Raw genomic sequence first — 27,581 nt, 5'->3', positions numbered from 1 at the left:
ACTATGGCCTATTTATTGCTTTGCCTCCTCACGCCATTTGCAAACGCTATATAAAGACTTTCTTTTTTTTCTATTGAGTTATTGACTGTATGCTTGTTTATTCCATGTGTAACTCTGTGTTGTTGTTTGTGTCGCACTGCTTTGCTTATTCTTGGCCAGGTCGCAGTTGTGAATGAGAAATTGTTCTCAACGAGCTTACCTGGTTAAATAAAGGTGAAATATATATATTTTTTTAACAACTAAAACCAGGGATAAAGTATGTAGAAAACAGCCCATTATCAGCCTCGGGTCACAACATGATGCTCATGTCAATACATTGCAGTCAATGGAAAATATGAGCGTCAACCTAGTATAAAAAAATCCATGCATGTTTAAAGGCCGTCAATCATTACATAGGCTATACCTGTACCTGGATTATCGAGCACGCAGATTGACAAAGCAATGAGCAGACAAGTCAGAACCATGGTGAAATAATTGAGCCATGGCTACACCTTATTCTTTAGAATAGTCGGACAGTAAACAAAATAATAATCATGCAAGATCTGGAAGACCGCAGTCTATAACATACACTGTAAACAGAAAACACATCCACTTCATTTCCATATTGCTTTCTGTAGTCGGGCACAACAAGCAACTGAATCCCATGTGCCTGTTTGGTTATAGTTCAAACGATAATCTTATATAGAATAGACTACTTTTGCTTTCAGATGCCATTTACAAACAAGTTACAGGAAAGAACACTACAGTAAGCCTACTCACCAAACACATGTGTTTTGTCATGGGGTGAAATGTAATTCATCATTCTCAGTGGGCATGGCAATTATATTGTCGTGGAAATTCTACACATGGGACACTCAAAAGTCAAAAGTCAATCTTAAATGAATCATATTTTGACAATGTACAGTGTATGTTATAGACTGCGGTCTTCCAGATCTTGCATGATTATTATTTTGTTTCTTTCTTTCTTTGTTTATTTTGTCCGACTATTCTAAAGAATAAGGTGTAGCTTAATTATTTCTCCATGGTTCTGACTTGTCTGCTCATTGCTTTGTCAATCTGCGTGCTCGATAATCCAGGTACAGGTATAGCCTACGTAATGATTGACGGCCTTTAAACCATGCTTGATTATCATGAGACTACTTTTGCTTTCAGATGCTTATATTTCCTAAATTAGCCACGGAAGGAGATAGGGTTTTGGACTTGTGGCTTTACTTAATTCTCCGTACTGGCCAATGATTAGAATGGCGATATTGATCCAACTGACACGACTCAGGATAAGTTCGGATTTCAGATGTTTATTGCAAAAAGGCAGGTCAAGGGCAGGCAGAAGTCAGTAATCCGAGGCAGAGTCAAGCAGGGACCGAATGGAAGGCAGGCTCAGTGCAGGCAGAATGGTCAGAACCGGGAAGACTAGAAAACAGAAACTGGAGATACTGGAAAACACGCTGGTAAGGAGACAAAGGGCTGTGAGACAGAGGTTTATCCTGGACAAGTGTGACGTATACGGAGGGTGGGGGCAACAGAAGACGAACAGCAGAGGGGCTAAGATTCTTAGCAATGTGGAATGGGCCGATTAAAACAAGGGGAAAGTTTATGGGACAGCCATAACCTCTGCCCGAGACGGTAGCGGGGAGCAGGAGTCCGGTGGCCAATACATGGAGGTATTCTTGAGAAGAGAGGACAGGGATTTCTTTCAGGTACGGCGACAGTGGCAGACGAACATCTGGGTCGAGGGTATGCTGATCTCTTCTTGCTCAGGGAAGAGCGGGGGCTGATATCCCAAGGAACACTCGAAGGGCGGGAGACCAGTGGCCGAGCAGGGAAGGGTGTTGCGAGCGTATTCCACTGACACGAGTTGCTGGCTTCAGATGGTGGGGTTGGAGGCGACGAGGCAAACAAAGAGCCATCTCCATGTCCTGATTGGCTCTCTCCGACGAGCTGTTAGACTGGGGGTGAAAACTGGAGGACGGGCTGGCCGACAACCCAATGAGGGTGCAGAACGCATTCCAGTACCGGGAACAGAACTGAGGACCGTGATCAGAGACCATGTCCACCGGAAATCCATGAATCCGGAAGACATGCCACCACCCAAGATGTCCCAGAAACGTCCCCCACCAAAGATACCCCAGGAACTATCCTCACTCGTGCTGGTGCCTCCACCAGCACCCCCTTCCTGGCCAACTACACCCACAAAAAGGTTTACCTGTAAAGAATTTTGGAAAACAAAATAAAAAATAATTAACTTTAAAAATGATTTAATATTTAACCATGTCCATTTGATCTGTTTCGCCCTGTTATTACAGCCCGTTTGGAAGCCTTTTGGAAGCCTTCTAGACATCTAGAAGTGCAAATTATTTAAAACACATAGTAGTCATTAATTAATATGCAATAATATAGAAATGCTTACCTGCTTACTCAAATCACCTGCTTACTCAAATCACTTTTAATTACAGTAAAATACTGTAGAAACTTTGCTATACTTTGTCACTTTTACAGTATTGTACTGTGTTTCATTACTTTGTCCATGGGGAAGCGGTTAGTTGACTAGTAGTGGCTATTCAGCAGCCTGATGGTCTTAGAGTAGAAACTATTGGCCAGTCTTCCAGTTTTTGCCATGACGCTCCTGTGCTGCCTACGTCTACCAAAAAACAAACCAACAAAGGCACCCAACACTGGCCTACCAAACAGCACAGAAGATGCAAACAAGCACCGACAGAGTTTTCAAACACTAACTCCATGTTTTCTCCCAAACAAATGACTCATACCAGTTAGCTCAACAACACTACTGTTAGGCCTACTGGCCCTTCTAATTCAATGACTCATACCAGTTAGCTCAACAACACTACTGTTAGGCCTACTGGCCCTTCTAATTCCATGACTCATACCAGTTAGCTCAACAACACTACTGTTAGGCCTACTGGCCCTTTAATTCAATGACTCATACCAGTTAGCTCAACAACACTACTGTTAGGCCTACTGGCCCTTCTAATTCAATGACTCACACCAGTTAGCTCAACAACACTACTGTTAGGCCTACTGGCCCTTCTAATTCCAAGACTCATACCAGTTAGCTCAACAACACTACTGTTAGGCCTACTGGCCCTTCTAATTCAATGACTCATACCAGTTAGCTCAACAACACTACTGTTAGGCCTACTGGTCCTTCTAATTCAATGACTCATACCAGTTAGCTCAACAACACTACTGTTAGGCCTACTGGCCCTTCTAATTCCATGACTAATTTTTTTTTTTTGTTTTACCTTTATTGTACTAGGCAAGTAGGTTAAGAACAAATTCTTATTTTCAATGACGGCCTAGGAACAGTGGGTTAACTGCCTGTTCAGGGGCAGAATGACAGATTTGTACCTTGTCAGCTCGGGGATTCGTACTTGCAACCTTTCGGCTCCAGGTGGTTACTAGTCCAACGCTCTAACCACTAGGCTACCAGTTAGCTCAACAACACTACTGTTAGGCCTACTGGACCTTCTAATTCCAAGACTCATACCAGTTAGCTCAACAACATTACTACTGTTAGTGTTATGCAGGTGAATGAGGACCCAAAAGCGACTTGGCGAAAACAGAGTCTTTAATCCAGTTTAAGGAAATAGCAATACTCCTAGACAAATCGGAGCGGTAAATAAAGCATAAAAACAATTTCACTCGTAATCACGAGAACTGACTGGAGACTCGATAATAAACTGCAGGTTGCCTCGGGAAGGCACTTGACCGTAGCAGACTCAGACACCTGCTCACCACGCAGCATCTGAGGGAAACACGACACGACAGGGCGATACAAAGACACAGCACGGTGAACAATATACAAGGATCCGACAGGGCAGAAACGGAAAACAAGGGGAGAAATAGGGACTCTAATCAGGGGAAAAGATAGGGAACAGGTGTGGGAAGACTAAATGATTGATTAGGGGAATAGGAACAGCTGGGAGCAGGAACGGAACGACAGAGAGAAGAGAGAGAGGGAGGGAGAGAGAAAAAGGGGAACGAACCTAAAAAGACCAGCAGGGGGAAAACGAACAGAAGGAAAAGCAAAATGACAAGACAATATAAGACAAAACATGACAGTTAGGCCTACTGGCCCTTCTAATTCCATGCAACGCGTAATTTGATGACATCACCGGACAACCAAAAACACTGATACATCTCTAAGGCTCTATACTGAACACACAAGACTATGCAGTGAATACAAACCAAAGCACATCCCAAAATAGCATCAACCCATCATAATACTATACGCCAAAATGTCTAGGAACCAACCTTATATTCCCAGATGAGCTCCCACTTGTCACGCACCGGCTCGTAGCCCGTAACAAGAAGGGAGACAATGCGGAGATCAAGAAATAACACAAAATATATTTATTAACTAAAGTAACAGTAGTGTAAGAGGTTGCGTGCACATATGTGATAATGAAGGGTTGTGAAGAGTGCCAAAGCAAGCTGCCACAACCAAACTCCAACAGTGTGTCTGCATGGAGAGTCTCTTCAATGAATGGGGGGGTGAAGGTGTATTTATCCCTAGGACACACCCGAACCCAGGTGTACCATTTTGCTGACAACTTTCTACCCACCGACGTCGTAATAAGTCAAACAAGAGCAAAAAGAAAGAATTTGTCAGACAGAGTGGGAGGGTTGTCACAGCATCCTCACATAAGCATTCCTTTGGTCCGGGCCCACTCAGCCAACTAGCTCCCTGTCCACTCAGTCTGTTTTTTTTTAGACTTCCTGGTAGTTTGACATGAGAGAAACATTTTGAGCAGTTTTATCTGGAAATAATATCATGGGTAATCTTTTGATTAGAATCAGAAGGACTGTTCGGGACCTTTTAAGAAGTCACATTTTGGTTACAATATCGTGGCCAATAAATTAGAACATTTTATGTAAAGATCAGTTTGGAGTCACTATTTCACGTTATTGAACCAGAGTGATTTCTTGAGTAAAAGTTAAAAATCTACTAGAATTTTAAAAAGTGGGTGTACTTACATGAAATACTAGTTTGCATTTACGTTATTTATTTGATTTTAACCTCCAACTTGAAATATAGTTTTTTTTTATATAATCAAATAACACAGTTGGCATTGAATCATATATTTGGTTTCAACAAGTATAGTATTTTTCCATTGAGAAAACCTAACTCTTATGTGTAATCACTTGAATTATTTTTTATTTTTAAGTTGATCCAAAGAGTTGTTATTTTTATAGTGTAGGTCCCTATATACTCCCCATGCTAATGTCCTGGCATGGCGACTAAGCCTAAAGGTAATCCAGTTCATTAAATGTCTATGGTTCAGGACTGCCTGTGTTTGGACTCTATGGAAAAACAATGAATTAACGCGAATGGAAAATCAGTAACTAACAATCATATGTTGAAGATACAGATCATGTTGAGTTGCCAAATTGGAGCTATGGGGGCCTCATATCGTTTGTAGCCTATATACTTGATGAAGTATGTAGTGTATACGCACATATTTTTAAAATATTTTTTTTAAATGTATTTGACCTGTAAGCCTGTTTGAGGTGGGGGGTTGTCTGTTAAATAGACCTCAAGGTCATTTTCTGACACCTACAGAAGTATCTTTCCGGTCTCCAGCACTGTACCAGCAGAATGCACAAGCCTCACGGGACAATAAAATGCATGTATGCTTAGGTCTACTGCAATTATGCTTACCATGGTTTCCCTAATGTTTTAGTATTTAACATTAACAGTGGATATAAAACACTTTTATAACATAAGAAGACAGTGGACAAACTACGGTCGTTCTTTATCTCCAAGGAGGACAAGCACGTCTACTACTCTGAGTGTGCGTGTGCGCTGCGCTGTACTGTACTGTACTGTAGCTGGCTTTTGAGTAGGAGGCGCGTACCTCATTCACTCAGTCGAGTCCTGTCTCTTGTGCGAGTATGACGAAGTCTTGCGAGGAACTAAGCCCAGCATAACTGCGCTGGAGAAACCCCGCATAACTTCTGAATAACGGCGACAAGAAGGGCTACATACAGGCAAATGCCAAATCTGTGGATAATAGACTGAAAGAGAATCAAACAATACTAGTTTTCGTTCATGAGGTAGAGAAACAACTAACCAGTGTTTCATTAAATAATTAAGATACTTATTTAGAGTGATTTCAATGCATTGTACTATTCTTTGAACCATCTGTTATACTAAGAAAAGGGGCAATTAATTATAAAGGACAATGTTACTCACTAAAACTTCGTCGTTGAAATGGATACGCACGTTATCTGCTATTTGGCTGCATCAGATTGTATGGGGAAAGGTAAGTATATGCTTTTATAACATTCAAAACATTATTTCGACCTCTTTTAATTGCGAATCAATTTAATCATCAATATAGCATATTTTATACAATGCTCTATAACACACTATCCAAACTATACATTATTTCTATAGGATAAATGAGAAAGAATTCTAAAAAGTTTGGGACTTAATTTCCCTGATTATTAGGCTGCAATACTGAATCTTTCATCCAGTCTTACAGATCATTGTCCTTCCAATTGTCATCATAGTCCCAGGATCCGGCTGGTTATTGTTAAGTTAATTTCCTTTGAGAAAGGATCGTGCTGAGTCTGGTGTGCTCCGGTGCCAACCACGGAGACCGGGACACAGCGACTGTGTCTAACAGTACTCCGTGCGGTCCTCGTACAGTATCATTTTTCTGAAGGCGTAAATGAGCAGCAAGAGTCCCGTTCTCCGGTGCTGACTGTGAAAGAGACTTGAGTGTCTCCCGTGTCTCTATTAGGACACATGTCCTTGGCATCTCCCTGTAGTGTTCAAAGTCAAGCAAAAAGAAAGTGTAAACATATTAATGTTATCTTTCAATAGGGGAAAGACCCACAACTAGGGTAACTTGGGGGGAAACGCCCCCCTTAAGGGAAATATTTGGTCAAATTTAAATATGTGCATATTGGCGATCCCCAGAACACATTTTGAAGGGAAATAATTGGGCAGAATTTTGGTTGTTGTTTTTTCAATAAAAAATAAAAACTTGCCCCTTTAGGATTGTGTTCAAATCAATTATATACCTTTTTATTTTGAATTTGAGTAATTGACTCTTAAAAGCTAAAGTCTATGTATCTTATTTTCATTAAATTAATCAAATATCGGGAGCATTTTGACATTGGACATTCTCACTAAGAGGACCCTTTCACCCTTCCTGTCCAAATCCTCTTGAAGTGTCTCCACATGGATTGTGTACATCAAAGAAGTTACTTTTAGATGATTGGGAAAATGTTAATATAACTAACAAATTGCTGTAAATTTACAGCAACACTAACAGTTAGCTACTGTAATTCCATATTACAGTACTGCAAAATAACTAACAAATTGCTGTAAATTTAGCTACGCTTCGAAAATTACAACACAATTGTACAGTAAAGTAATGTATGACCTGTTTTGCTATATATTTACAGCAGCATACTGTGAATTATGGTGCATTGTGGGAAAATGCTCTTGGTTGCTAAATAATCTCCGGCTCATTAACATATTTTGATGCATGCCTTGTAAGAGGCTAGATTTGTTGCACCCATTAGTGAGAACGCTATATCCCACAGAATACAGTACCATACCATTTTTTGGGGACTCTAAAAACCTTTTTCTGTAAATCTGCTGTGCTGCTAGAAATTTGCAGTATATCAGTACTATACTGTAATTTTTGAGTTGCAAAAAGTTTTTGTGAGTGCATGGTGTTGTGGCTCATTAACCTTTTCACACCTTCTACAGTGGTCCCTGCAGTGTACGCTCAAACCGGTGTGATTAGAACACTTATTTAGAACGTCCAGTTTCGATTGACACAACAATCAGCATTTGAGCTGGACACTGTTTTTTTTACAAACATTTTGCATAAACACAGTCCTTTACAAAGTTATGTCCAGAATGTGACCAGTTTATTTTGGGATGCAATGTTAAGACATTCACAGAAGTAGCACAGCATAACACCATCATCCAAACCGGAAAATGTAGGCTACATTTGTCCAAGAGCTAACTGAGGAAATATTGAGGTAACACTAGCGATCATATTTTTATAACTCTCAGCTGACAGAAACTACAAAATGAATGATCTAATAGCAATTACTATATATAATTAATCACATCATGGGTGAACTCACCATTGATCGAAATAATTGAGTAAAACAGTTTCTAGAAATCAAAAGGAATCCAATGATGGGTAGTTTTTGCGAGCTGTCTGTTTTTTGTTTGTTTCATCAACCAAAGATAATAAGAGGAGACTAGATGAGTTTGGTCTGTTTGCAGTGTGCATGTTGAAGGGGGTGTGTCATCTACGGTCATTCACTTCCCTTCATTCCCTCCCGGAAGTTTACCCGAAAGATGAGTGACCCATTTCTTTACCTCATTATAACATCTTTGGTCTGACAGATGTTTTACGTGACACCCAGAATGCATTGTATAGTGTCAACAAACATGGTGCCACACATAGCTGGCAAATAGCTTAGCATTAGCTCATTATAATCAGTACAACCTTCAAAAAATGGTTTTACACACATCATAGGTGTCCATTACAATCTATGCAATAATCGGAATGCATTATTTGACACCAGTACTTGAAAACATGTGAATAAAACAGTAAATACATTATGCTCCATACATACAGTGCCTTGCGAAAGTATTCAGCCCCCTTGAACTTTGCGACCTTTTGCCACATTTCAGGCTTCAAACATAAAGATATAAAACTGTATTTTTTTTGTGAAGAATCAACAACAAGTGGGACACAATCATGAAGTGGGACGACATTTATTGGATATTTCAAACTTTTTTAACAAATCAAAAGCTGAAAAATTGGGCATGCAAAATTATTCAGCCCCCTTAAGTTAATACTTTGTAGCGCCACCTTTTGCTGCGATTACAGCTGTAAGTCGCTTGGGGTATGTTTCTATCAGTTTTGCACATCGAAGAGACTGAATTTATTTTTTACTAAATACTTTCGCAAGGCACTGTATATACTGTATGCACCTACAGTAGAAACAACAATACAATCTACATAAAATAAGGAACTTACTTTTATAGGAATGCACCCATGTCTAAAGTTATTATTTGTAAGGAAAACGACAGGGACTGCAATGCGAGCGCCAGCCAAAACATTTTCCAAGACTGCACAAATGTCTGCATACTTGATCTGCACAAACATTGGTGAAGTGTATAGGCTCTCCTTGAAGAGAGAACCCCATGAAGAGATACGTTTCTCCGGCTCAGTAAAGCCTCAAACATAAATTGTCCGCAACATAGCCTATAGATAATTAGCTGCAGCGCGTATTATATGTCCTGTTGCGTAATAATCACATTTTGGAAAAGTGAGTGCATTCTGACATCACATGCATAAATCAACTCTCACTGGGGGCGACCGTTAGAGATATTTGGAACTCACGTATGAAAAGGTTCATACATTTGAGGGCTTCCTATACTTGTTGCACCCGTTAGTGAGATTGCTGTACCAATTTAAGTGGCATGTGGTAGTAGTTCCCTAACACTGAGAAGTGTCCAGGAGGGCATGAGACGAAGGTGTGTGTGTGTGTGTGTGTGTGTGTGTGTGTGTGTGTGTGTGTGTGTGTGTGTGTGTGTGTGTGTGTGTGTGTGTGTGTGTGTGTGTGTGTGTGTGTGTGTGTGTGTGTGTGTGTGTGTGTGTGTGTGTGTGTGTGTGTGTGTGTGTGTGTGTGTGTGTGTGTGTGTGTGTGTGTGTGTGCCCCCGCAGGGCTGGAGATCGAAGGTGTCTGGCATGAGAAAGGCAGGTTGAGGTTGCCAGGGTCAGAGTAGTACAGAAAGTGTTGAATGATGAAGCTGTGAAGAGTGGTAGAAGATGGTAAAGGATGAGGGATCCTGAGAAGATTCCTGTGAGTAGGCAGAGAGCAATAGAGTGTTGGGAATAATATGTGCTTCAGTAAGGTGGGTTTAGTAGCATTCATAGCCATGGTAGCATTCATAGCCATGGTAGCATTCATAGCCATGGTAGCATTCATAGCCATGGTAGTATTCATAGCCATGGTAGCATTCATAGCCAATCACAGAAAATAAAGGTTGTGGTGGCATTTGCAAAGATGTACTTGGGAATGAGAGGTTTTACTGCAGAAGAGTTGCAGGGGGTGTTGAGGAGGATTAGATGGGGTTAAATAGTGGAATGGGGTGGTGCTTTTTGTTTTGTTGTGAGGGCTAATAGTTGGCAGGGTAATTTTCCTTTTTCTCAATTTTGTATTACCGGAATGTTATGTAGGTAGGCCTTGACTGGCCTCACACTCCAGTACAGTAGGTGGCAGTGTATGCACCTAAAAGTTGGATGAACTGTTAGCAATTGTTGTAATTATTTTACAATACAATTGAACACTATCTTGCCGTATATTTACCGCAGCATTCTGTAAATTAGAGAGAACGTATTTTTAGACGTGCCCCATGTAAGAGGCGAACTTTGTTGCACCCGTTAGTGAGTGCTGTACCAATTGAAGTGATATGTGGTAGTAGTGTCTTAACAACTTGATATATTCAGGAGACAGGTCAGAGTGACAGTGTCTTAAATCTGTAGTGGTTGAATAGAGGTTAAGCTGTGTCTTTTTGTTCTGCTCTGCCTTGTAATCAAAGCCAGTTTGGAAGCCTTTGTTTAGGGTTCTAGAAGTGCAACTGATATGAAACACCAAATTCTCATAAAGATGCTGCAGTATACAAATACCTAGCAGCCAACTTGCTTGAACTAATCCCAAGTAATTAGGGAAATACTAACATGATTACAGTAGAATTGACTTAATTACAGTATATTGGGATCATTTCACAGTATTGTAGCGTGACACTGGGCTGCATTTGAAAGTAACTTACAGAAAGAAAGATATCCTATTACAATTACATTATAGTTTGAAGACCAATGTATTCTAAACTACAACAACATTCCTAGTAACGGTTACAGAAACATTGTCCTTGCTATAACTCTTAATATATATATTATTAATTATTTGATTAGATTTTTTAATCAACCTTAGATGAATGCAGTGACTAAGTTAATCTGGACAAGAGCATCTGGTTATGACAAATGAATGTTATGTTTAAAAAAAAAAAGAAGGTTAAAAATAAGATTTTGCAAAGCACACTGTTGGGTATTATTCTAATGAGCTCCGCACTCAAAAGGATTTGTATTTTCATCACATTTGGCGTTGGAGTTCATTAAATGATACAGTGTGCTTTTGCATTTACGTTTTGTTCATTTATCATGCACTATTATCCAGAGTGAATTGTCGTCAGTGTATTAAACTAAGGTAATCAAGAATATACCACAGTCATAGCAAGTACAAGAATATACCACAGTCATAGCAAGTACAAGAATATACCACAGTCATAACAAGTACAAGAATATACCACAGTCATAGCAAGTACAAGAATATACCACAGTCATAGCAAGTACAATAATATACCACAGTCATAGCAAGTACAAGAATATACCACAGTCATAGCAAGTACAAGAATATACCACAGTCATAGCAAGTACAAGAATATACCACAGTCATAGCAAGTACAAGAATATACCACAGTCATAGCAAGTACAAGAATATACCACAGTCATAGCAAGTACACGAATATACCACAGTCATAGCAAGTACAAGAATATACCACAGTCATAGCAAGTACAAGAATATACCACAGTCATAGCAAGTACAAGAATATACCACAGTCATCATAGCAAGTACAAGAATATACCACAGTCATAGCAAGTACAAGAATATACCACAGTCATAGCAAGTACAAGAATATACCACAGTCATAGCAAGTACAAGAATATACCACAGTCATAGCAAGTACAAGAATATACCACAGTCATAGCAAGTACAAGAATATACCACAGTCATAGCAAGTACAAGAATATACCACAGTCATAGCAAGTACAAGAATATACCACAGTCATAGCAAGAACGATTGATAGAACGATTGATCTTATACTACACAAAAATAAATAACATACATTTTCTAAACGAATCCAATCATTTAGTTCGATTTTTGCACCTGTTACTGAAAGGCTTGTTCCAGTCTAAGTGGCTGAGGTAGTATCCTCAGACTGTTTCCAACTCTGACAGTCATTATGAATGCAGGATGCAGGTGAAGACAAAATGTCAACAGTTGGATATTCTAACTCTCGCTGGATAACTTGCAGGTGGGGTTGCAAAATCCTGGTAAATTTCCCGGGTTTTACAGAATTTGTGGTTGGTTCAGGAAATCCTTCAACTGGTCCAGTGTGGCTCAGTTGGTAGAGCATGGCACTTGCAATGCCTGGGTTGTGAGTTTTTTCCTATAGGGGAACAATATGTGAAAATATTCACTACTGTTCAAAAGTTTGGGGTCACGTAGAAATGTTCTTGTTTTTAGAAGAAAGTCATTTTTTGACCATTAAAATGACGTAAAATTGATCAGAAATAAAGTGTAGACATTGTTAATTTTGTAAATGATTATTTTTGCTGGAAACGGCTGCTTTTTAATGGAATATCTACGTAGGCGTACAGAGTGTCACGACTTCCGCCGGAGTCGGTCCCTCTCCTTGTTCGAGTGGCGTTCGGCGGTCGACGTCACCGGCCTTCTAGCCATCGCCGATCCACTTTTCATTTTCCATTTGTTTTGTCTTTGTTTTCTACACACCTGGTTTCAATTCCCCCTTTACATACATGTTCATTATTTAACCCTCTGGTTTCCTCCATGTTTGTTTTCTACACACCTGGTTTCAATTCCCCCTTTACATACATGTTCATTATTTAACCCTCTGGTTTCCTCTATGTTTGTTCTCTACACACCTGGTTTCAATTCCCCCTTTACATACATGTTCATTATTTAACCCTCTGGTTTCCTCCATGTTTGTTTTCTACACACCTGGTTTCAATTCCCCCTTTACATACATGTTCATTATTTAACCCTCTGGTTTCCTCCATGTTTGTGTGTGTGTTTGTTTATTGTTCAGGCTGTTTCTGACGGCTGGTATTTTGTTGCCGGGTTTTGTTATTACGCCCGTTTATTTCGTGGTACCGGTATTTTCCCGCACCGTAGTATTGTGTTTATATTGGTGTATCTTTTATTACATACCTTGTCCACGCATCTCAGCTCTCCTGCGCCTGAGTCCTTTCACCAGTTGCCCACAGCCTTGACACAGAGGCCCATTATCGGCAATCATCATTCCTGTATTCCAGTGGCACATTGTGTTAGCTAATCTAAGTTTATCGTTTAAAAGGCTAATTGATCATTAGAAAACCATTTTGCAATTAGAAGGCCAACATCCCAGCATCTTCACTGTTGATATTGAGACTGGTGTTTTGCTGGTACTATTTAATGAAGCTGCCAGATGAGGACTTGTGAGGTGTCTGTTTCTCAAACTAGACACTTTAATGTACTTGTCCTCTTGCTTAGTTGTGCACTGAGGCCTCCCACTCTTCTTTCTATTCTGGTTAGATACAGTTTGCGCTGTCTTGTGAAGGGAGTAGTATAAAGCGTTGTATGAGATCTTCAGATTCTTGGCAATTTCTCTCATTGAATAGCCTTAATTCCTCAGAACAAGAATAGACTGACGAGTTTCAGAAGAAAGTGCTTTGTTTCTGGACATTTTGAGCCAGAAACAACCCGGAAGTCAGTGATGGTACTCTCATGTGGTCTACTCGTTCCGAGCGCAGGTCTAAATCTTTGGTCCTTCCGTCACACCTCTTCTGATGTGGTGATGAATGGTTTCTGGTCTAGTTCTGTGAGAGTGATAGGTGTAGTGGGGGGAGGGGGAAGAGCGATGGAGAGGGAGAAGGGGGGTGGGAGTAGTGGAGGGTATGTCTATCGGGCTGGTGCTGGAGGATAGAGTGAACAAACAGGACTCAGACCCGCCTGGCTTTGGTGCACTCACCAACAGTATGTGTGTTCATTGTGAGTGACTCCATGGGGGCAGATCTCTGTACGTACCTTGTGCTGTCTATGTGGAGGCAACCATGAGCAGCCATATATCTGCTGCTACCAGGGCTGGAAAACCAGGGGTTGGTGCTGCGACTGTGGGCCTGGAAGCAACAGGAACCGGGAACCAGGAGGAAAGACAACTTGAAGAGCAAGCAGACACACAAGGGAGCCCTAGACCCAGGGGTCGGGGATGGCCCTCCCCTGGGGTCCGCTTGCTCCGAGTCAAGGTGTGGGTTCCGGGTTGGTTCCGTGAGTGTGGTAGTGGGAGCAGACACACAAGGGAGCCCTAGACCCAATGGTCAGGGATGGCCCTCCCCTGGGGTCCGCTTGCTCTGGGTCAAGGTGTGATGTTTGGTTTCCCCTCCATCCTCTTTTGGTGGTGGAGGGTTCCGGGTTGGTTCCGTGAGTGTGGTAGTGGGAGGTAGGTAGCAAAGTGACGCGGCAGCCAGGCTGAAGGATAAAAGCCAGGTCTGAGCTTTGTCTTGGTCTAGGCAGCTTGGGGGGCAGTGAAGATTTTGAACTTCCATCTTGCCACCCTCCTCCTCAGTCGTTCATTCCACCGTTTGTTGCTGGTAGATCCTGATGTTTCCTGTCTCCCACATGTATAACATTTATGTAGAAATTCACTTGGTGAAAGCAACAGGACTAAAAATGAACGAATTCAGCAACATTGTCTCTGTCACTAACAAATACAGTCATGGGTAATAGCTCTGCAATTCACTTGAAAAGGCAAGGCGATCTGGGAAATGATATTGGAGGCGTGGCTTGGTGGGGGCAATGTTCAAGATGATATACCACTCAAATTTGTATCCCTACAGGGTCGCAGTGACTCTATCAGTTTGAGGAAAGACAACAAAATCACTTTATGTAACTGTACTCATATGTTCCAGTTTCCTTAAAAGTTTTGAGTAATGACAGCACATTGGGTTTTACAGTGCAGCCTCCACCTCTAGCCTGTTCACGTGTTCTCATAAAGTCATCGCGCAATCACGTGTGAAAACAGAGTTTTGACTGGCCACTATTGAAAAAAGAGGATCCCAGCTTTCTTGGACTGCGACATGTGTTGCTCAACTCTTAAAATGAAGCACATGAATCTAGACAACCAGTGTTGCCTATCTGGCAAATTAAAACATATCCACAGGAAGAGCTTCCTCCATTCACTATTCACTGTCTTTTTTTGCTGGAGTTGACGAATATGAGGTTGAAAAGTGGTGGAATTTCCCTTTAAAGACGTTGGCTTTACTGTAATATATCTCAAAGTTATAGACCTCTCTCACTATGTACACTTCTTCCACTGTCATTAATAATACTTTCATCCAGTTGAGCAAGCACACAAAGTTTCTACCGAAACTTCCCTTTCTACTGTAGTTATAGATACTGTCACTGTCTGTGGAGAACTGTCACCCTCTCCCGTGGGTGTGTGTATATAAACAGAGCCCTAACCCAAACAGCATCAGTAGCAGATGGTCTCTATAATGAAGTAAACAAGTCGTTTTGGTGGGACTTTTTTTCACTGCCCTACAGATGGGACAGGAGGGGAGAGATGGTTGGAAGACAGGGTGATAATGAGTGTGTAACTCTCTACAGTATGTGTTGAATAATTTAATGATACAGTGTGCGTAAAGGGACAATGTTGTATGGTGTCACTTGTCGTCTCGGTAAAGATGCAGGAATGTGTTTTCACATTACACAAGTTCTGTGCTTTTTCATAGATAAAAAAAATCTCCCCTTCCTTCCCTCCCTCTCTCTCATACTCCTTCCCTCCCTCCCCCCTCCAGGTGGAGGCCATCCATCCAGACTGTGCCTTGGTGTCCCAACACATGAAGGCCCAGCAGAGCTGTATCCACACACGCAGACAGGAGGGTCGCAACCGTTCTGCCAGGACAGGTACTGTAAACCCAAACAGTACTATTCATTTATTGTATTAAGTTCTGTAAACATAATCGATGTGAACACTTTGTGGGTTCCCTTAACATGCATATTCAGTCTTGATTTTGTGAGACTATTTTTGATTCAGATTAAATTTACCAGAGGTTTTAGGTGAACAGGCCTTGTGGTGATAGATTTACAAATACGTCTTTCAAGTTTGACCTTGATTACATCTGACCTCCTAAACGATGATGTTCAGACAAATAATATTTCCAAAAATGGTGGCACAAATTGGAATTATCTACGTAGCAAGCTTTTACCTATTGTTGGCGTCAGCGTAAACTTTCTTAATGGTAAAATGTTTAAATCTGTTTAGTGAGCATTTCTTCTTTGACAAGATAATCCATTCACCTGACAGGTGTGTCATATCAAGAAGCTGATTAAACAGCATAAATATTACACAGGTGCACCTTGTGCTGGGAACAATAAAAGGCCACTAAAATATGCAGTTTTGTTACACAATGCCACAGATGTCTCAAGTTGAGGGAGTGTTCAATTAGCATGCTGACTGTAGGAATGTCCACCAGAGCTGTTTCCAGATAATTTACCGTTTTTCTCAATTGCTAAAACACAATTTCTGAAACCTTGCTCCATTTCCTGAAAACATTAAACACAAACCTCATCTTCAAGCACTATTTACATAACCTCTGACTCCTCTTGCAAAATGAAACATTCGCCTCAAAACAGTTTTACCTGTGTTCAAAATCAAACACGGCTCTCAAATCACAAACAAAGTGATCAAAATGATATACACTCTCAAGCAGTCAGTAAACAAAAAATAGAAAACACATTGTTCAAAACATACAATTCTCAGGGACAAGTACATTTTTAATCTAAAAAAATATTCATATTTTTCCGTCATTGTCTTTTGATGAACGAAAACATGTTCTATCATAGTAGCTCAAAATTGATCAGAAATGACTACTCTGCTTTGCTCTTTGCAATTTAGTTTTTTGTACTTCCTCCTCCTTGTACCCCTATTTTTACAGTACTGTACCCTGCATCTCACAAACTTGTCCTTTGTCTCTGTGATACTGTAATTGTTGTTCTTTGTTGATATGAACCTGCAACCAGTCAAAATCTATTGAGCAGTCAGTACTGTTAATAAATGGAAAGCACAATGTTCAGGGCCATACATCGTTCCACTTCATGATTGTGTCCCACTTGTTGTTGATTCTTCACAAAAAAATACAGTTTTATATCTTTATGTTTGAAGCCTGAAATATGGCAAAAGGACGCAATGTTCAAGGGGGCCGAATACTTTCGCAAGGCACTGTATATACAGTATCTTGTCCCCTCTTAATTTCTTTCTTCCCTATTGGCCAGATGTTCACTTAATATATAGTACAGTTACTTAAAGTACAGTTACTTAAAGTGATTTTGTACTCATTACTCAAACCTATAGAGTCACTGTGACCCTGTAGGTGGTTCAGATTTGAGTTGTGTCAGTTCCTGGGGCCTTCATCAAGTTCCGAGGCAAATGTTCCATGGGCACGCATTCGCATCGCATATTGACGCCTCACACAGCCTACCCACATATGCGAAATGTATTACCTTCATTACCTCAACTACTGTACTGTACCTTGTACCCCTGCACATTGACTCAGTACTGGTACTCCTTGTAAATAGCCTCCACATTGACCCAGTACTGGTACTCCTTGTAAATAGCCTCCACATTGACTCAGTACTGGTACTCCTTGTAAACAGCCTCCACATTGACCCAGTACTGGTACTCCTTGTAAATAGCCTCCACATTGACTCAGTACTGGTACTCCTTGTAAATAGCCTCCACTTTGACTCAGTACTGGTACTCCTTGTAAACAGCCTCCACATTGACCCAGTACTGGTACTCCTTGTAAATAGCCTCCACATTGACTCAGTACTGGTACTCCTTGTAAATAGCCTCCACTTTGACTCAGTACTGGTACTCCTTGTAAACAGCCTCCACATTGACCCAGTACTGGTACTCCTTGTAAATAGCCTCCACATTGACTCAGTACTGGTACTCCTTGTAAATACCAACCTTAACTAACCTTAAATAACCCAACCCAACCTAACCCAACCCAAAATAACTTAATATTTTATTATGATCCCCATTGGCTGTTGCAAAAGCAGCAGCTACTCTTCCTGGGGTCCAAAGTGTGCTCTCGGGTGAAGATCTGCTAAATGGCATATTATTATTATTATTAAGATGTTCTCAGAGGTGAAGTTTCCCCAAGGTACAGATCAAGGATCAGCTCCCCCTGTCCCTTAGTGGGGAAAATGCTACACTAACCCCAGATCAACTTTTAGGAGCAACTTCCCCCTGGGTTGGGTGGTGGTGTTGGTTGTAGAATAAGGGTTGTCTCTAGACACTCACCCAAGGCCAGTTTAATGGGTCAGTTTAATGGGTCAGTTTAATGGGTCAGTTTAATGGGCCAGTTTATTGGGCCAGTTTATTGGGCCAGTTTAATGGGTCAGTTTAATGGGTCAGTTTTATGGGCCAGTTTATTGGGCCAGTTTAATGGGTCAGTTTAATGGCATGCTCATTCCCTCACAATCCACAACTAGATGGTGAGATTAATGATACAGCTATTCATGTCTTTATTATGTGTGCCTGTGTTGGCCAAATACTGTAGATTACAGAAATATCTCCATGCATGCATCCAATCTATGTATTTAGTCAGGCAATATCCACATTATTTGCACATATTTTTGAATGTAAAAATAATTTCAACATCAAGGCTTAAAAAATTCATTATTCTTAAAGTGGTGAAGTGGTACACTTCATGCATGCTTTTTGGGGAGGTGGGCTCTACGGTATATTAGGCCCTATATGTACAATTATATAAATTATACAATTGTATTACATTGAGGTCCTTGAAAATTACAATTAAGTGCTTGAAAAGTCCCTGAAAGTCCTTGAACTTGACTTGCCAATGTCTGTATGAACCCTGCTTAAAGGATGTATAATCCTAGGTCTATGTTGTTGTACAGGTGGAGCTATGGGCTAATTTGCATATATTCACTTTTATTTCTTTAAGTACACATGAAGAACTGCATTAAAAAATATATATATATATTTAATTTTGTTTCAAAACATTTTGAAATGTTTATCCCAATGTCACACATTGGCCCCATTTATGTATAGAAAGACCCATATGCACATATGATATTAGTGTTCTGTTATTAAAAGGGACTTTGTGTCTCATGGTCAGGAGTTAGTTATGATTACACACAGTCCTTACTTTCCCTGTTCCTCCCACTGTGATCTACATTCTGATCTACATCCTGACTAAAAAGGTTTTACAGCTGCACCACCGAGAGCATCCTGACTGGTTGCATCACCACCTGGTATGGAAACTGCTCGGCCTCAGACCGCAAGGCACTATAGAGCGTAGTGCATATGGCCCAGTAAGTTTCTGGGGACAAGCTTCCTGCCATCCAGGACCTCTATACCAGGCGGTGTCAGAGGAAGGCCCTATAAATGTCATGCAGGTGAATGAGGACCCAAAAGCGACTTGGCGAAAACAGAGTCTTTAATCCAGAAAAGTAATTCTACAAACATAAGACATAATTCCACTCGTAATGACGAGAACAGACTGGAGACTCGATCAAGAACTGCAGGTTGCCTCGGGAAGGCACTTGAACCTAGCAGACTCAGACACCTGCTCTCCACGCAGCATCTGAGGGAAACACGACACGACAGGGCGATACACAGACACAGCACGGTGAACAATAGACAAGGATCCGACAGGACAGGAACGGAAAACAAGGGAAGAAATAGGGACTCTAATCAGGGGAAAAGATAAGGAACAGGTGTGGGAAGACTAAATGATTGATTAGGGGAATAGGAACAGCTGGGAGCAGGAACGGAACGATAGAGAGAAGAGAGAGAGGAAGGGAGAGAGAAAAAGGGGAACGAACCTAAAAAGACCAGCAGGGGGAAAATGAACAGAGGAAAAGCAAAATGACAAGACAATCTAAGACAAAACATGACAGTACCCCCCCACTCACCGAGCGCCTCCTGGCGCACTCGAGGAGGAATCCTGGCGGCAACGGAGGAAATCATCAATGAGTGAACGGTCCAGCACGTCCCGAGACGGAACCCAACTCCTCTCCTCAGGACCGTAACCCTCCCAATCCACTAAGTATTGGTGACCCCGTCCCCGAGAACGCATGTCCATGATCCTACGTACCTTGTAAATAGGTGCGCTCTCGACAAGGACGGGAGGGGGGAGGGAAGACGAACGGGGGTGCGAAGAAAGGGCTTGACACAGGAGACATGGAAGACAGGATGGACGCGACGAAGATGTCGCGGAAGAAGCAGTCGCACAGCGACAGGATTGACGACCTGGGAGACACGGAACGGACCAATGAACCGCGGAGTCAACTTACGAGAAGCTGTCGTAAGAGGAAGGTTGCGAGTGGAAAGCCACACTCTCTGGCCGCAACAATACCTAGGACTCTTAATCCTGCGTTTATTGGCGGCTCTCACAGTCTGTGCCCTGTAACGGCAAAGTGCAGACCTCACCCTCCTCCAGGTGCGCTCACAACGTTGGACAAACGCTTGAGCGGAGGGAACGCTGGACTCGGCAAGCTGGGATGAGAACAGAGGAGGCTGGTAACCCAGACTACTCTGAAACGGAGATAACCCGGTAGCAGACGAAGGAAGCGAGTTGTGAGCGTATTCTGCCCAGGGGAGCTGTTCTGCCCAAGACGCAGGGTTTCTGAAAGAAAGGCTGCGTAGTATGCGACCAATCGTCTGATTGGCCCTCTCTGCTTGACCGTTAGACTGGGGATGAAACCCGGAAGAGAGACTGACGGACGCACCAATCAAACGACAGAACTCCCTCCAAAACTGTGACGTGAATTGCGGGCCTCTGTCTGAAACGGCGTCTAACGGGAGGCCATGAATTCTGAACACATTCTCGATGATGATTTGTGCCGTCTCCTTAGCGGAAGGAAGTTTAGCGAGGGGAATGAAATGTGCCGCCTTAGAGAACCTATCGACAACCGTAAGAATCACAGTCTTCCCCGCAGACAAAGGCAGACCGGTAATGAAGTCTAGGGCGATGTGAGACCATGGTCGAGAAGGAATGGGGAGCGGTCTGAGACGACCGGCAGGAGGAGAGTTACCCGACTTAGTCTGCGCGCAGTCCGAACAAGCAGCCACGAAACGGCGCGTGTCACGCTCCTGAGTCGGCCACCAAAAGCGCTGGCGAATAGACGCAAGAGTGCCTCGAACACCGGGATGACCAGCTAACTTGGCAGAGTGAGCCCACTGAAGAACAGCCAGACGAGTGGAAACAGGAACGAAAAGGAGGTTACTAGGACAAGCGCGCGGCGACGCAGTGTGCGTGAGTGCTTGCTTAACCTGTCTTTCAATTCCCCAGACTGTCAACCCGACAACACGCCCATAAGGAAGAATCCCCTCGGGATCAGTAGAAGCCACAGAAGAACTAAACAGACGGGATAAGGCATCAGGCTTGGTGTTTTTGCTACCCGGACGGTAAGAAATCACAAACTCGAAACGAGCGAAAAACAACGCCCAACGAGCTTGACGGGCATTAAGTCGTTTGGCAGAACGGATGTACTCAAGGTTCTTATGGTCTGTCCAAACGACAAAAGGAACGGTCGCCCCCTCCAACCACTGTCGCCATTCGCCTAGGGCTAAGCGGATGGCGAGCAGTTCGCGGTTACCCACATCATAGTTGCGTTCAGATGGCGACAGGCGATGAGAAAAATAAGCGCAAGGATGAACCTTATCGTCAGACTGGAAGCGCTGGGATAGAATGGCTCCCACGCCTACCTCTGAAGCGTCAACCTCGACAATGAATTGTCTAGTGACGTCAGGAGTAACGAGGATAGGAGCGGACGTAAAACGTTCTTTTAGAAGATCAAAAGCTCCCTGGGCGGAACCGGACCACTTAAAACACGTCTTGACAGAAGTAAGAGCTGTGAGAGGGGCAGCAACTTGACCGAAATTACGAATGAAACGCCGATAGAAATTAGCGAAACCTAAAAAGCGCTGCAATTCGACACGTGACCTTGGAACGGGCCAATCACTGACAGCTTGGACCTTAGCGGAATCCATCTGAATGCCTTCAGCGGAAATAACGGAACCGAGAAAAGTAACGGAGGAGACATGAAAAGAGCACTTCTCAGCCTTCACGTAGAGACAATTCTCTAAAAGGCGCTGTAGAACACGTCGAACGTGCTGAACATGAATCTCGAGTGACGGTGAAAAAATCAGGATATCGTCAAGATAGACAAAAACAAAGATGTTCAGCATGTCTCTCAGAACATCATTAACTAATGCCTGAAAAACAGCTGGCGCATTGGCGAGACCAAACGGCAGAACCCGGTACTCAAAATGCCCTAACGGAGTGTTAAACGCCGTTTTCCACTCGTCCCCCTCTCTGATGCGCACGAGATGGTAAGCGTTACGAAGGTCCAACTTAGTAAAGCACCTGGCTCCCTGCAGAATCTCGAAGGCTGATGACATAAGGGGAAGCGGATAACGATTCTTAACCGTTATGTCATTCAGCCCTCGATAATCCACGCAGGGGCGCAGAGTACCGTCCTTTTTCTTAACAAAAAAGAACCCCGCCCCGGCCGGAGAGGAAGAAGGCACTATGGTACCGGCGTCAAGAGACACAGATAAATAATCCTCGAGAGCCTTACGTTCGGGAGCCGACAGAGAGTATAGTCTACCCCGAGGGGGAGTGGTCCCCGGAAGGAGATCAATACTACAATCATACGACCGGTGAGGAGGAAGGGAGTTGGCTCGGGACCGACTGAAGACCGTGCGCAGATCATGATATTCCTCCGGCACTCCTGTCAAATCGCCAGGTTCCTCCTGAGAAGTGGGGACAGAAGAAACACTTCACATGACAAGAAACGTTCCAGGATAGGATAGAATTACTAGACCAATTAATAGAAGGATTATGACATACTAGCCAGGGATGACCCAAAACAACAGGTGTAAAAGGTGAACGAAAAATCAAAAAAGAAATAGTCTCACTGTGGTTACCAGATACTGTGAGAGTTAAAGGTAGTGTCTCAAATCTGATACTGGGAAGATGACTACCATCTAAGGCAAACATGGGCGTAGGCTTGTCTAACTGTCTGAAAGGAATGTCATGTTTCCGAGCCCATGCTTCGTCCATGAAACAACCCTCAGCCCCGAGTCAATCAAGGCACTGCATGTAGCACCCGAACCGGTCCAGCGTAGATGGACCGACATAGTAGTACAGGATCTAGATGAAGAGACCTGAGTAGTAGCGCTCACCAGTAGCCCTCCGCTTACTGATGAGCTCTGGCCTTTTACTGGACATGAATTGACAAAATGTCCATCAAATCCGCAATAGAGGCACAGGCGGTTGGTGATCCTCCGTTCCCTCTCCTTAGTCGAGATGCGAATACCTCCCAGCTGCATGGGCTCAGTCTCTGAGCCAGAGGAGGGAGATGGTTGCGATGCGGAGCAGGGAAACACCGTTGACGCGAGCTCTCTTCCACAAGCTTGGTGACGAAGATCTACCCATCGTTCTATGCGGATGGCGAGAGCAATCAAAGAGTCCACACTGGCGGGAACCTCCCGAGAGAGAATCTCATCTTTGACCACTGCGTGGAGTCCCTCCAGAAAACGAGCGAGCAGCGCCGGCTCGTTCCAGTCACTAGAGGCAGCAAGAGTGCGAAACTCTATAGAGTAATCCGTTATGGATCGATCACCTTGGCATAGGGAAGCCAGGGCCCTAGAAGCCTCCCTACCAAAAACTGAACGGTCAAAAACCCGAATCATCTCCTCCTTAAAGTTCTGGTAATTGTTTGAACAATCAGCCCTTGCCTCCCAGATAGCTGTGCCCCACTCTCGAGCCCGGCCAGTAAGGAGTGAAATGACGTAAGCAACCCGAGCTCTCTCGCTAGAGTATGTGTTGGGTTGGAGAGAGAACACAATATCACACTGGGTGAGAAAGGAGCGGCACTCCGTGGGCTGCCCGGAGTAGCAAGGTGGGTTATTAACCCTAGGTTCCGGAGGCTCGGCAGGCCAGGAAGTAACAGGTGGCACGAGACGAAGACTCTGGAACTGTCCAGAGAGGTCGGAAACCTGAGCGGACAGGTTCTCCACGGCATGGCGAGCAGCAGACAATTCCTGCTCGTGTCTGCCGAGCATGGCTCCTTGGATCTCGACGGCAGTATTACGAACATCTGTAGTCGCTGGGTCCATTCTTTGGTCGGATCCTTCTGTCATGCAGGTGAATGAGGACCCAAAAGCGACTTGGCGAAAACAGAGTCTTTAATCCAGAAAAGTAATTCTACAAACATAAGACATAATTCCACTCGTAATGACGAGAACAGACTGGAGACTCGATCAAGAACTGCAGGTTGCCTCGGGAAGGCACTTGAACCTAGCAGACTCAGACACCTGCTCTCCACGCAGCATCTGAGGGAAACACGACACGACAGGGCGATACACAGACACAGCACGGTGAACAATAGACAAGGATCCGACAGGACAGGAACGGAAAACAAGGGAAGAAATAGGGACTCTAATCAGGGGAAAAGATAAGGAACAGGTGTGGGAAGACTAAATGATTGATTAGGGGAATAGGAACAGCTGGGAGCAGGAACGGAACAATAGAGAGAAGAGAGAGAGGAAGGGAGAGAGAAAAAGGGGAACGAACCTAAAAAGACCAGCAGGGGGAAAATGAACAGAGGAAAAGCAAAATGACAAGACAATCTAAGACAAAACATGACAATAAATTGTCCAATTCCAACCACTCTATGCTACGGCAAGTGGTACCAGAGCACCAAGTCTAGGTCCAAAAGGCTTCTTATTAACAGCTTCTACTCCCAAGCCATAAGACTCCTGAACAGCTAATCAAAGGGCTACCCAGACCCCTCTTTTACACTGCTGCTACTCTCTGTTTATTACCTATCCATGGTCACTTTAACTCTGCCTGCATGTGCTTATTATCTGAATTACCTCGACTAACCGGTGCCCCCGCATATTGACTCTGTACTGGTACCCCCTGTATATAGCCTCCACATTGACTCTGTACTGGTACCCCCTGTATATAGCCTCCATATTGACTCTGTACTGGTACCCCCTGTATATAGCCTCCACATTGACTCTGTACTGGTACCCCCTGTATATAGCCTCCATATTGACTCTGTACTGGTACCCCCTGTATATAGCCTCCACATTGACTCTGTACCGATACCCCTGTATATAGCCTCCACATTGACTCTGTACTGGTACCCCCTGTATATAGCCTCCATATTGACTCTGTACTGGTACCCCCTGTATATAGCCTCCACATTGACTCTGTACTGGTACCCCCTGTATATAGCCTCCATATTGACTCTGTACTGGTACCCCCTGTATATAGCCTCCACATTGACTCTGTACTGGTACCCCCTGTATATAGCCTCCATATTGACTCTGTACTGGTACCCCCTGTATATAGCCTCCACATTGACTCTGTACTGGTACCCCCTGTATATAGCCTCCCTATTGCTATTGTTATTTTACTGCTTTGTTATTTTAAATGTTTTTTTGCTTATTTTTTACTTAACACATTTTTCTTCTTAACTTCATAAAGCATTGTTGGTTAAGGGCTTGTAAGGAAGCATTTCACTGTAAGGTCTACTACACCTGTTGTATTCAGCATTTCACTGTAAGGTCTACAACACCTGTTGTATTCAGCATTTCACTGTAAGGTCTACTACACCTGTTGTATTCAGCATTTCACTGTAAGGTCTACAACACCTGTTGTATTCAGCATTTCACTGTAAGGTCTACTACACCTGTTGTATTCAGCATTTCACTGTAAGGTCTACTACACCTGTTGTATTCAGCATTTCACTGTAAGGTCTACTACACCTGTTGTATTCAGCATTTCACTGTAAGGTCTACTACACCTGTTGTATTCAGCATTTCACTGTAAGGTCTACAACACCTGTTGTATTCAGCATTTCACTGTAAGGTCTACAACACCTGTTGTATTCAGCATTTCACTGTAAGGTCTACAACACCTGTTGTATTCAGCATTTCACTGTAAGGTCTACTACACCTGTTGTATTCAGCATTTCACTGTAAGGTCTACTACACCTGTTGTATTCAGCATTTCACTGTAAGGTCTACTACACCTGTTGTATTCAGCATTTCACTGTAAGGTCTACAACACCTGTTCTATTCAGCATTTCACTGTAAGGTCTACTACACCTGTTGTATTCAGCATTTCACTGTGAGGTCTACTACACCTGTTGTATTCAGCATTTCACTGTAAGGTCTACTACACCTGTAGTATTCAGCATTTCACTGTAAGGTCTACTACACCTGTTGTATTCGGCGTATGTGATAAAACGTTTGATTTGAGTTGATTGTTAGAGTTTACAGTGGACCCATCAAACGTGGCACAAATCCGCTGTCCGTCTACAGCTTGCTGACAGGAAGTGACAAACTGTGTTCATATCATTTACATTACATTTAAGTCATTTCTTTCCTCCTTCCTCCTGTGTGTGTGTTATGCGTGCGTGCATGTGTGTATGTGTGTCTCTCAGGGTGTCGTATTGAGTGGGATGAAGTGAGGTGCTGACATCCATTCTTTCTGTGTGGGTGCGTGTGTGTGTGCATGCCTCTGTGTGCGTCTCTCAGGGTGTCGTATTGAGTGGGATGAGGTCAGGTGCTGACATCCATTCTTTCTGTGTGGGTGCGTGTGTGTGTGCATGCCTCTGTGTGTGTTTCTCAGGGTGTCGTATTGAGTGGGATGAAGTGAGGCGCTGACATCCATTCTTTCTGTGTGTGTGTGTGTGTGCATGCCTCTGTGTGTGTCTCTCAGGGTGTCGTATTGAGTGGGATGAAGTGAGGCGCTGACATCCATTCTTTCTGTGTGGGTGCGTGTGTGTGTGCATGCCTCTGTGTGTGTCTCTCAGGGTGTCGTATTGAGTGGGATGAAGTGAGGCGCTGACATCCATTCTTTCTGTGTGGGTGCGTGTGTGTGTGCATGCCTCTGTGTGTGTCTCTCAGGGTGTCGTATTGAGTGGGATGAAGTGAGGTGCTAACATCCATTCTTTCTGTGTGGGTGTGTGTGTGTGTGCATGCCTCTGTGTGCGTCTCTCAGGGTGTCGTACGGAGTGGGATGAGGTCAGGTGCTGGTACCGGGCTGATGTGGGCCAGATTGTCAATGTGTCTTGCTCAGACATCTCCCAGCTCTTCGCCAACAAAGGTAATGATGTCCAACCTCCTTTCACCTTTAACTTTGGCACTATCCTTTGACCTTTGAGCGATTTGTCCCTGAGCAGTTTTTCCGAGACAATATGCCTCTGCTTCTGCTTACCCTTTAGGGTCTATAGGCTGGGTAATGGCATATGCATTGCATGCTTTAGAGTCTATAGGCTGGGTAATGGCATATGCATGACAACTGCTGATGTAAAAAATAACTTCATCAATACTTTTCATAGATGGATTGATTGACCTTTAAACCTGGCCTTAACCCACACATCACAGTGGGGAGAAGTTTATATAAGCAGAACCAATGTAGCTTCTGAAGAGGTGTAAGGAAGGATGTCAGTGTATACATCCACTGAAAGATCAGAGCTTCTACTGTTGCTATTAGTTGGGTCATTAATAGCGCATGCAAACACTAAAGACATGAATCAGTTGGCGAATAAAGGCTTCAGTTCGACGGGCGCATACCCAAACTCGTATAGGTTAACCGCCTGAACATACAAAAATGCT

General features: G+C 43.1%; 1 protein-coding gene across 1 annotated transcript in view; it reads left to right on the top strand.

The window, feature by feature from the left end:
* Positions 1-13,806: 13,806 nt before the first annotated feature.
* The window catches only part of LOC124038696 (pituitary adenylate cyclase-activating polypeptide type I receptor-like), a 45,942-nt gene continuing 32,167 nt past the window's right edge, over positions 13,807-27,581 (top strand). Inside the window, exons 1-4 of the mRNA XM_046354781.1 lie at positions 13,807-13,885; positions 13,992-14,176; positions 15,706-15,814; positions 26,965-27,069. Of these exons, the coding sequence (XP_046210737.1) occupies positions 13,807-13,885; positions 13,992-14,176; positions 15,706-15,814; positions 26,965-27,069 (478 nt within the window). The remainder of the gene's footprint in view (positions 13,886-13,991; positions 14,177-15,705; positions 15,815-26,964; positions 27,070-27,581) is intronic.

The sequence above is a fragment of the Oncorhynchus gorbuscha genome, linkage group LG06 (genome assembly GCF_021184085.1).
Source record: "Oncorhynchus gorbuscha isolate QuinsamMale2020 ecotype Even-year linkage group LG06, OgorEven_v1.0, whole genome shotgun sequence".
Taxonomy (NCBI): domain Eukaryota; kingdom Metazoa; phylum Chordata; class Actinopteri; order Salmoniformes; family Salmonidae; genus Oncorhynchus; species Oncorhynchus gorbuscha.
Note: the sequence above shows the minus strand (reverse complement) of the source record. Positions and strands in the feature narration are given on the sequence as shown.